At 43.1% G+C, this 12,464-nt stretch overlaps 1 protein-coding gene across 1 annotated transcript in view; it reads right to left on the bottom strand.

Annotated features, from left to right (window-relative positions):
* OVCH2 (ovochymase 2) overlaps positions 1–12,464 on the bottom strand; it is a 1,298,878-nt gene that overhangs the window by 1,275,206 nt on the left and 11,208 nt on the right. The window contains exon 2 of the mRNA XM_069623602.1: positions 11,217–11,326. Within this exon, the coding sequence (XP_069479703.1) occupies positions 11,217–11,326 (110 nt within the window). The remainder of the gene's footprint in view (positions 1–11,216; positions 11,327–12,464) is intronic.

The raw sequence follows: 12,464 nt of genomic DNA on the forward strand, positions 1-12,464 counted from the left end.
CACAAGGCTTTCTGGGGACTAGGTCCAATATACCTTCAGATATCCCTCTGCAAATACCGCCCATCTTGAGATCTTTGATCCTCTACCTCTAACTCCCTCAGGATCAGTCGTTTTTCAAAGAAATGAGCTGGGGGTAGATCTCTGTCTTCAGCTGGGGCCTCCCTCTGGAACAGCCTCCCTGCCAATCTGAAACTTGAGGAGAACCATCTCAGGTTCCGGAAGCACCTCAAGACCTTCCAATTTGCTTCTGCCTTCATCCCTCCTCTCCCCTGCTGATCTGTTCTCCCTCACCACTGTGAACCTGACCTACCCTCTGTCTTCTGGGCCCAGGTACCTGCTCACCCTGCCACCTTCCCATACTGCCTCTGGGCCACCCTTTGCACTGGGGTCTGTAACCTGTACGCATAAAGCCACCCCCCTTTTTCTCTTCCTGCACTTACCAGACATATCCTGTCTGCTGCCCTGAACCCAGCACTTGCCACTTGCTGGCTGCACTACCACTGTTTGTTACCTGTATTATTTATTTATTTAATATTTATCTGTTCTTTTTCCTTGCTCCACACTTCCCACTCCCTCGCCCCTCCATGCACTTTCCCCCTTTCCCTCTCCCATGCACTTGCGCATTCTCAATGGGCCAGTAAGATCGTTGTTTTTGTTCTCCCTTTTTCCCATCCCTTGCCTTGTCACGCTCTGAAACACTTCTGTACAAGCGTGATACAAATAAAATATCAATTCAATTCAAAGTTAGAGTCCGCATTGGCTTTTAGATCATCCCATGCAGATAGTAATGCTGTTTCCGTTCCTCTCATGGGTGTGAAGCCAATTTGTGCCTGCTGTAGTATCCGATTGTTTTCTACACGTTCCAGGATTTGTTCGTAAGCATAGCTTTCTAGGAGTTTTGCTGGTACGGAATGGTTGAAATTGGTCAGTAGTTGGTTAAGTCATCTGTGTTTCCTGACAGGTCTTTAAAGAGTGGCTTTATGTATGCCAATTTGAAGGCTTGTGGCACATTTCCTGTTGCTAGTGAATGGTTGCAGAGGTTGCGTAAGTATTCTGCATGTGTTTTTTGGGTGAGAATAGTCTTATACATGCCTGTGGGCAAGAATCTGTTGCTTTTAGGCTTGTGAATGTTTAGGTCATAATTGGTGAGTAGTTGTTTAGTAGTTGTTAGTCTTGTAGTTGTTTCCAGCATTGGTTGGTTATGGGGGTTGTTGGTGTTTTCCAGCATGCTCTTGATAACTTGCTGCCTGTTTGTGAAATTTCTTTTGAAATGGTCTGCAAGGTGATTGCATAGTTTTTGTGAGGTTGTGGGAGTGTTGTTGCAGGTTGTTGGGTTCTTAGCTCGTTGATGATGCTGAACATCTCTATCTGGGTGTTCCTTGTGTCAGTGATACATTTCTTGCAATATTTATTTTTTGCTTTGAGTATTTCAGCTTTTTATAGTCATATATGTCTTTGGTATTTCTGTTCATTGCAGTTTTTCCTCCATTCGTGTTGCAGATTCCTCTTAGTTTTCTTCAGCGCTATGAGGTGGGGTGTCGGCCATCTCACCATTGTTTTCTTTAGTGAGGGGGGAAATGGTGCAAATGAGGCAAATCAGATGTATCATGCTTGATCCCACCCCAAAATGGGCAGTCCGGCCCATGCTGCTCGGTCATATCCCTTCTGCACAAGACCACAAAAATAGCCCCAGGCATGTTTTCGGCATAACCAGTGAGGTGTAGCTTGGGTCTTTTTTTATTTTTTTTATTGAATCGGTTGAATTAAATCAACCTTTCAACCTTTTTTTGTTCCACATACAAGAAAATACAAAATGAAAGAAGTAATAACGGGAAAACATAATAAAACTGCAAATATCCATATATATAATATGACATTTTACAAAAACATCTTAAACTTAGAACCTAAAACTTAGTTCTCAATTAGTCACATACATCCATAAAATGTCTCTATATCTTGTAACATTTCAAATAACAAAATATATATAAATGTTAATAGACTATAATCATCATAATTACAAATAAAAACTCCACTTATCAAATTCTCTTGTTGTCTCTATATATTCATTTTCTATTTCATCCTATATTTCCAAACTCAATTTGAATATCATTCTCCAAATTAAGCCTAACCAAAAAATGTACAGCAGCCACTTGGATTGGGAGGTAGGAGCTATTCAATATTTTTGCCCAGCAATTGATCTATTTCCTGCTTGCCCAAATATTGGCAATGTCTTGAAAAATGAGTTCTTTTTTCAAGTAGAGCAGGACATTGAATTAATATATGTTTTAAGGTTTCACAAGTATCATCTCTTTCCTTGGTGATTTCAAAGACTCGCAAGACTCGATCAGATCATTTCCACCGAAAATCGGAAATACAAGGGTCATCAGACTTTTATACGCCGACGACCTAATCATCTTGGATCACACGCAGGTGGGCCTTCAATGCCACCTCGATAACCTAGCCCACTACACCAAGGAGAATAATCTTGAGATTAATAAATCGAAAACAAAAATACTGATTCTCCAGAAGCAGGGGAACAAGAAGAAAGAGACCCTAAAGTGGTACCTTGACCAGTCCAAAATCGAAATCGTGTCAACGTTCAAATACTTGGGAGTCGAAATTGACAGCTCGAAGAGAGGTTTGAGCATGCAGGAAACCCTGTGGACAAAGACCAAAAACCTAACTGCTCAACTACGTGCAGTAGATAGAAAATACGGCAAATATAGCCTACTGCCGGCCATTCAGTTCTACAGGTCAAAATTCCATCATTAACGTATGGCATGGACGCAGCAACCCCTGCAATCCCATCCACTTTATGGTCTAAATTGGAAGGCTTCATTTGGAGAGCAGTATTAGGCTTAACTAAATCCACAGCCGTTGCTGCAATAAGACGTGAACTAGGTCTACTCTCCCTAGAGGCAGTGGTGGCCCAGAGTACCATCCAACTCTTCAGAAAAATCTAGAATCCAGTGACACTAGAAATATACCACATGATTGCTGTGGAAATTGCTAAAGGGACCAACAAATTTCTAAATGACTGGGTCAATACACAAAAGCTCACACTGCAAGAGATATCGTGTTCTGAAGAAGAACTAATCCAAAATCCATTAAGAATGAAAGCGAAAATGGAATGGCTCGACTGGATAAAAACCAATGAGAAAGCAGTTTCGAATAAACTTCTAGCCCATCTGCCACCGGTCTTCAACAAACTTAAAGAGCCAATGGGATACTGTACAAAATACCCCTGTAAACGGCTAATGAAAACCCTACTGAAAGCCCGCTTAAACCTCCTACCGACTTAAGAAATCTTAGCAATTCGTACAGCGTCCGAAGAAAAATCATGTAGACTTTGTAAGATCCACAATCTACAGAATCAATCAGGCACCTCTTGATGGTCTGTCCGACAGTAGACCAAGAAAGAAAAGCTTTCCTCGGCCCCATGTTTATAACCTCTTACGTCGTTGACGAAAACACTTGGTGGAATCGCCTTATTACAGGAGCCCAAACTAGATGGCTAATAGCAGCGACCAAACTTCTAACCATCGCCTTGGAGAAGGCCTCCCAAATTCAACAGGAGTAGCTTACAGAAATACCCATTTCAGCCAAAAGATGATGACGATACCAGGACTATTTCTCTGCCTGAAGTCTTTTCTTTTGTAAAATCCTGTCTTTCATGGTCTACGTCGAGAACGTTGAGAACGCATAGTAAAAACACTAAACACTCCTCTTCTAGACCAAAACGTCTTTGTAAAAATCTACACAGATTAAATACACATATTAAAAAAAAAAATTAAAAAAAGAATTACAAAAATGACAGTAACTTTCTTGTCTTGTTATTAATTTCCTTTTCATGAGTAAGGTTCGAGTTGGCAATATGTTAAACCGTAGCCGTAAGATTTGAGCACGATATTTTGGAGATGGTGCTCTGATGAGATATGCTGGTAATAATCAAATTCTTTTGGCAGAAAGCGATCAAATTCTCCCTAAGTATATAGATGACAAAGCTCACAGGTCCGAATCCAAAGGGGTTATAAATTGGATTTTTTTGCCCTATCAGGATTATTTGCACATCAATTGTTAGGTCTGCATTAGCAAGAATAGCATAGGCTTTATTAATCGAGAGTCGTAGAAACTTATGATCTGTTGAGAACATATGTGCAGTCAATTATTTAAGAATTACTTTATTTACAGTTGATATTAGACATTTTCTGAACAGAGAGAATAAGCGCCACTCATAAAGAGGGAGATAAGACCTAGCTCATAGCTCAACCAGGAGCACGGAATGGATACAGGCAGAGATAACACTTTTTTCCAAATACGGGCTTCCCATTTATCAGAGCTAAATTTAGAAGAAACATCAAGAGTCTCTAACCCGTATAGAATACATGGGACGGCTTTTTGAGTCCAGTAGAACAAAACCGGTTTAACTGAAAATGTGCTGTATCTGTGCATAAGGATCCTGGACTGAGATATTGCAGCATCTAGTCTCTTCTCTACCTGCTCTAGGTGGGCAACTGGCTGAGTTAAGCCATCAACAATCATACCCAAGTAAACATATTGTGATACCAGATTCAATTTTATCTTACTTATGTGCCATGAGTATTTCTTGCAAGCATTTATCTTGGGTGAGTACATCATTATGTGTGTCTTATTTGTATTTATGATAAGTTCATTGTTCACTATATAAGAGTTAAGTGCTGCAAGAAGATTTTGTAGGCCACTCTGTGTTTTAAACATTAAAACCATGTCATCAGCATACATCAGAGTATGTATTTGTTGGTTATTTATCTTCGGGGAGTCAGAAATCACCTTATTAAAGACCTGAAAGCTTGGGTCTCTAGGCTCAGCAGGTTTGCGAAACATCTGGACATACCTCTGGACAAACCTGTCCCACTTGGGATGACAATGCAAAACAAAAGAGGTGATGACTGCAAGGTTTACCAGACCATTGTTTTTCAGCATGCCAAACCATTTCAGAAAGGGGAAAGACCATATGCAAAGCTTGGTCCCACCACAAAAGGGGCAGTCCAGCCGGACCTGCTGGGAAAACATCCCTTCATCCCTTCAAGCAACCCCAGACATGTTTCAAACTCATTGTTAGATAAAACATAAACCAACAAAATACATCACAAAAAGTCAAATAGTTTCACTTTCTTTGGCACTGAGCTATTTTAAGCATATTAATCCAGTAAACATATGTGCACGGTAACACCATGATGAGGGCAACCTGCTCAATAAATCATCTGCGTGAAATAAAAAACGTCTCATAACAAACACATGTTAACATGGCTATTTTACAAACAATCCAATAACCGACTAAAAAAAACAAGAAATCAGTGAATTTTATTTAGATAGTAAAGTCTACATAAATTGTGAGTACCAACATTAAGATTTAAGTTATTGTTACAACCTATGCATAAGACTAAAACCAGCATTGTTGGAAGGTTAACTTATGCTCTAAAATAGAAAATAAACATGACACATGTAAACTTAAATCTCTAAATAACATAAACTACCAACACACATAAACATACAGATCAATCATACTACAAGTCATCCTGATGCAGATGTACAAATCCCCAATAAAGTGCAACGCACAACATGCATACAACAAATACAGAGTCAATACAAACAACTAGATACATTTAATAAATATTAATAACATTAATATTAATAACATTAATATAAATATTAATAACTCAGAGAAGCAATACCTGATTCCATGAACCATCAAAGTAAACATATACCACTTCCACAGTCCATTAGCATTAAACAAATCAATTTAATGTGACAAGGCAGTGAGAGAAAAAAGTTAAACCCCAGCAATGTAGCTTTCTTCAGAATGTGAATGATAGCATCAAAGGGCCAATGGCAGGTGCTGCTGATGTCCTTTTGTAATAAGGGTCACCAATGCCTGCATTACATGAGTGTGGAGAGGGTAGAGACATGGCCAAATCACTAACATATATGTATTCATCTGCAAATGCAATCCTCCTTACTAAATATGTCATTCTCTCTCCTATACTCTCCACCTGCGGTGTCCCTCAAGGCTCTATCCTCTTGCCCTGGCTCTTTAACATCTACCTTGCCCCTCTAGCCCACCAGATCTCCTCCTTCTCTCATCACTTACAGTGTTATGCAGTCAACATGCAGCTCTCCTTCAAGCCTGCCTCTACTACCTCCTCTCTCATCCCAGACTGTCTGACTGCTATCCAGGCATGATGTGCTGCCACTGATCTCTGCCTTAATGCCGGTAAGACTGAGATCCTTCTCATTGGGACCTCAGCTCCCTCCTTCCCCCTTACCCTATGGCCGCCCTCTATGGGTCCCCTCGCCACACCCTCTTGTGAGGCAAAAAACCTTGGTGTCGTCTTTGACTCCTCTCTCCCCTTCTCTCCTCACATCACAGATCTTACCAAGAAGGCCCCCTATCAGCTGCACCTGAGCAGAGGCATTCTCCCTTTCCTCCCCTTTCCCCAGAAAGCAATGCCTCCAGATCTCTGGTCCTCTCTAGGCTGGACTACTGCAACAGCCTCTTCCTCAGTCTTACTTTATCCTCCCTTCGCCCCTTCAACTAATCTCGAATAGACTTCAAGATCTATCCTTGGCCTGAAGCCCAGAGACTGCATCTCTCCTGCCCTAAAATCTCGCTAATGGCTCCCAGTTGCTGCTAGGATCAAGTTCAAGACCCTCTGCATCATCCAGAAGACTATCTGGGGCCTGGCACCCCACTACATACAACTCTCTCTCCCTAAATACCTCCCTGATAGAGCCCTTCGGTCTTCTAGCTCCAATTCTAGAGGCGTAGACTGGATAGGGCCTGAGCGGGCAAGGCCCACTCAAAATCTGTAAACGCCCACTCAGCAGCGCTTTGTAGGCATTTACAGATGTTAATGTCACTGCGGTGGGCCCAACTACATTAGCTTCAGCCCCACTTGTTAGAGACTCTTGGCTATGCCTCTGTCCAACTCTCTGCTGATCAGACGCTTCTCTAAGCAGAGAGTGGGGGAAAGATCTCTTTCCTCCGCATGGGCCTCCCTCTGGAATGGTCTCCCTGCCCCTCTCAGGCTTCAGCCGGATCTGCTTAAGTTTCGGAAGCTCCTTCGAGTCCCTCCTTTTCTTGTCTTCCTTCCCTCTTCCCCTCCCCTGCTAACACCCCATCTGCCACAGTGACTGGCTGCCTGGTTCTCTCTGAGTTCTATAGTGCACCAGGCATCCCCTGCCAAGTCCACCCCTCGCTTCTCCTCACACTTGGACCCTCACCGCCTTGCACCTGCATTCTCTCCTCTTGTTACGCTCACCTGGTTCCCACAGGGGCATCGATCGGACCAAGACAGCTGCGGTCTCCACCAACGTGAGGCGTAGTGAAGAGATCACAGTCAGGAATGGCCTGCCTAATCTTGTCTGCTGGACTCGTAGAAGTATTCTCCTGCAAGTGGAGAAAGGGATTTAGCTACCCGTGGACTTTAGTGATGCCCCCCCCCCCAAATGTTCTCGTTCTCCCCACTAATCACCTCCGATATCCCCTCTTGGTAACCTCACCTTATGTTTTTAAATGATGAGCTCTCCATCCTGCATGGCATGCAGGGGCGAGTAGATACCAGTTACTTCACTGGTTTGAAGGTACTGGAGGAGTTCTGGAGGAATATTGACTCCAGTGTCTATAAAGTTCAAAGAGTTCAATATGTCCGATGTTCACTCTTGTTCTATTCCCTCATTAGGTTGCAGTTGGGTCCAAAAGAATATTGCCTGGATGCAGCTGATGGCGTTCAGGTAAGAGTCTGTATTACCAAAAACTGTCCGGTAAAAGTTGCATGAGTTTAACTTGCTGTTTTCTCTCCCTTTATAGGTGCGGCATAGAAAGATGCAGCGAATTAAAGGATAATACCTCTGGTGGTAAAGCAGGTAAGCCTATGGTGGCATGGGCCTCATTACATGGATGGCGGTGAACCATTGCGCTATTAGCGCCATGGTTCATGCCGGTAAAATACCGGCACTGCCTTTGTGGAAAGGGGAATTACCGCCCTATTCCAAGGTTGGCGGGGCGGTAATTCCCCCTTCCACCATTGCCCTTCCCCATTCCCATTTTTGCCCCATAGTGCATAATGGGAATGGGGAAGGTGCTAATTACGGTACCGCAAACTGCAAAAAGCAGGCGTTAAATTCCCCAACCCGCAAAGGGACCTCGTAGTAAGGCGGTAAGGATTTACCGGTACCGGTAAATCCTTACCGCCATCCGTGTAATGAGGCCCATGGTCTTTGTTGGTTTTCTCGGCTCACCTTGTTATTCCTTTTGTTTTCCCCCCAAGTGCTGGGTTTCGACGAAGAAAATGATCGAGGCAGCGCTGAGTTGAAAGATGCGGTGGACTGGTGAGTATAACGCAGCGCTGCTGCTGGCAAAGCGACGCGTGCTGAAATAATGTCCTTTCCAGGCTCGGAGATGTGCAGGGACCGAAATCAGGTAAGGAATCAAATAATGTCCGTGATCTAACCTCTTCTCCTTTCTTTTCCTTTTGTTTAGGAGCTCCGGAATCAAGGCGGGTGTGGCAGAAGACTGGATGCTGACTTGCAGACACGTTGAGCGTTACGCTGCTGGATGCAGAATAACACAAAGCATGAGCTGCTGTTCGGGCGTGGTTTAAACATCCTGCAAAGTAGTCCCAGGTAAGAAGTTCCCCAGAACCACACCCGAGTAAAAAATAGTCCCTGTAATAAAATAGTCCCATCCAAGCCTCACGTTGGCTTGGACTCATTTGCAGCATGGTCTGCAAAAGGTAAGTAAAGTCTATGAGCCTGGCGCCTATGGCGCCAGAACTGATTTCTATGATGAGCCTGGCGCCTAAGGCGCCAGGACTGAATCCAAACAGCCCCCAGCCGGGGCTTTTGAGGTTTTAATGAGTATCTGGATGCCTGCTCCCAGGGATGATGGACTCGATCCGGATGCCCGGGGGTAGGCATCATGACACCTCTGTACTCTGCACTTCCCCTACCACTCAAACTTGTTCCTGCACTTGCAAGATCCGAATATCAGGAGGCCTAGTAGGACCGTTATTGTTATCCTTCTCCCTTGCCCCCGGCCTTTTTGTCTTGTGGCACCTTGAAACACCATTTGTTGTATAGGTGCCTTACAAATATCCAATAAAAATGTGTTTTTAAAAAATGATCTGAATTTTATCCTATAGGGGACGCTGAACCATTACCATGTAAACAAAACCAAAAATGATGGAATGCTGTTCTGGAAGCATAAACTAATAACACCCGTAATTATAAAAAGTTAGCTCAAGCATTTCTACTGCATATTGCATTATACTTTACTTTACGTTACACTTTGTAACGTGCAACTAGGACACGTAGGTTTAAGGGCACACAGCAAAAACCAGACAAACAAATAAGACAAGACCGAGGTCTGGATCGGGGACCTGCTTCAGGCAGGAATAAAAGATAATAAAGGGTGGAAGTTAACAGAATAACAACGTTTTTTGTTTTCTTTTAAAGATTTCAGTGGACTTGATTTCCCTTAGGTCAGGAGGGAGAGAGTTCCACGCCCTAGGGACAGCTTTAACAATAGCCCCTTTTAAAACTTTACTGGTGTTACAAGTCAGTGTATTCAGTTGATGCGTATCATTAGATCTAAGAGATCTGACATTATGTTTCTCTGAGGAGAAGATCCTTCAAATAGGCTGGCATAGGTCCATTGTGACATTTATGAGTGACCAAGAGCAGATGACACTGGACTCTTGCCGCCACCGGAAGCCAGTGTAGACTCCAAAGTGTGATATTTCCACTTAAGGCATTTGACCACCCTAATGGCACCATTCTGGATCACCTGAAGGTGGTTGCACTCAGACATCGAGAGACTGCTACAATAGTCAATCTTTGCTCCCACTATTGCCCTAGCAATCATCTTGGCATTTTTCTGAGAAATGAGTGGCCTGAGATGGGCCAGCAGTTTAATATAATAGGTTGAAGAAGAAACCAGGCTGCTGACCTGCGCCGTCATGTTAAGATTCTGGTTCAGTACTATGCCAAGGGTTTTAACTTTCTTTTTCACATCAATCTTACAGTCCGCAATTGAAAAACAGTTCATAGATTGGTTCTAATTTCATTATCTTATTCTGTGTGCCAACCACCATGAGCTCTGTCTTCTCTTTATTTAGAGCCAGGCCATTCTGCAGCATCCAGGATTGTATAAGGTCATAAACCTTATTAATATTAAATTCATCCTCTCTAAATGATCCTGTAAGCGGGATGACACCGCATAGTTTGCAAATGCTATACCATTCCTCTCCAGTAGATCAAAGAAGGCCACTGTAAAAATATGATACAGAGACGGGGACACACAAACGCCCTGGGGAACGCCGTAGACGAGAGTAACTGGTTTTGCCTCCGCCTCACCACTGAAAACTCTGCACTGTCTTTCACTCAAGAAGGAAGAGATCCATGGAGCTGCACTATCAGAAATATTGGCCACTTCCTTCAGCCTTGTGATCAAAATGGAGTGATCTTCCAAATCAAATGCTGCAGATAGATCCAGCACCATGAGAAGGTGAGGTTGTCATCCCAGACCGTATTCGCTACCTATCCATGTAGCTCAAAAGATTTGGGACATATAGCTAAGCATAGCAGGATTTCCTCATGTTTGCATACAACAGCTCTGGCTAATTCAGCGGCATTCATACACATACTACATACAGTACATTAAAAATTCAGAGAACATGAAAATATTTCACATCGTCATCCTTAATCTCAATGAGTTCTGTTCAAAGAACCGACCAACCTGTGCACATTTGTGTTCACCTAAAACCAATTGTTATACACACCAGTTTAACAAAAAAGCCTTTCTTGTCAGCCTCCTACCCACAATCATCTTCAAAGCACTGTGAAGCAGCTAAACCAGGGCTCTGGCGCTCTACAGAAATTGAAGATAAAAAGAAGTCTGTAGTTCACATTGAAAACTGACTTGTTTCTTGGTACACAATGCGTGGACTGCATAAAGATTTAGGGCTTTTTGGGCCATGGCAGGATTTGATCTGGTGATTGAAAGTTGCATATAGATGTCTTCAGCAGAGACTTATCTCACTGAGATATTTTACTATCATGTAAGCAACATTTAAGAAGCATCTTGCAATATAAATGTGTTCCATACCGCACTTAACGCAAATAGAATACATCTCACAGAAAGATTTAAAAATAAGACAGCATTTAATGTTGCTCACCATCCATGGATGTGCTCCGTGGCCGGCTTCGCTTCCTCCAACAATGCGCGAGAGAAAACTGAAGAAACTGGGTGAGTGTAAATTCAGTGGCTCCTGTCCACACCTACTACCTGTGAGGCAAAGGAAAGGGATTGTAACAGAGTAGATGGGTGCATCAATGGAATGCTATTGTACATATTGGTGTGACATGCGTAGGCATCCTGACATCTGGCACATCATAAATACAGTCCTGCTTTAGATGCTTTACAGAGAAGCTTCAGGCGTTGGGCTTGAAGCTGTTATTTGGGTAATCTGAGGGTTTTCATTATGATATTTGCAGTATTCCTATCATGGAATACTGAATGCTGTAATCATCACTACCACGTGTGGTATCCTGAAGGGTCTCCAGGGATTATGGTTTTACTGTTGCCAGGTATCCAAAAGTCATGCTGGGTATGCAGTATTTCAAAAATACCCTGCTTTCCATTTTCTTTAGTTTACAAATAATGCATTTGAATCCCTCAAAGTCAACTTAACGTCTTAGGGGAAGAGGGATACACTTACATAATGATGGGCCTTTCTGTCCCCATTGATGGATGGGAAGGCTTTGGGCACACTGTGGCAATTCACACCACTGATTTCGCATGGCAGCATAATGCAGACAGATGCTCACATTCTGACGCCCTTCTTTGGTTCTCCGAATATTTGTGTACCTCAAGTCGAGAGGATGTTCTAGTGCAGTGAAACCTAATGTGTAGCTCACAACCAACATTTTGCTTGTGGCACCTTAAAATGTTGCTCAACAGTTGCTTTGGAGCGTGATGTAGAGGCCAGGTAGGAGGAGATGCTGCAGTGACGAAGCAGAAATGGCAGGATAGGACGAGCCAGTACAGTGTGGGAAAGTAAGCCATTCAGGCTGGCTTGCAGACAGACGACATTTTTTGTGGAGGAACCAGCATAGTGGGATAGGATTAGGAGGGGCAGAAAGTCTACATCAGGGATCATTAACCTTAAACTCTCCCTATCTGTTGAACTACAACTTCCATCAACCATTGCCAATATAGTTAATGGGGAGGAATCATAGCAGTTGTAGTTCAAAACATCTGGATAACTGCAGGTTGCAGACCTCTGGTCTAGGGCATAATCAAAATGTCATTGCTCTATCACAATTGTTGGTTGCGTAGTGCGCACTGCACAGGGATCATGTGCGTACCCACTGCAGTGAATCTTATTGCTGCATATTCAGTGACCACCATGGTGACCAAGCTA

The sequence above is a fragment of the Ambystoma mexicanum genome, chromosome 11, assembly GCF_040938575.1.
Source record: "Ambystoma mexicanum isolate Mex_15411 chromosome 11, UKY_AmexF1_1, whole genome shotgun sequence".
Classification (NCBI taxonomy): domain Eukaryota; kingdom Metazoa; phylum Chordata; class Amphibia; order Caudata; family Ambystomatidae; genus Ambystoma; species Ambystoma mexicanum.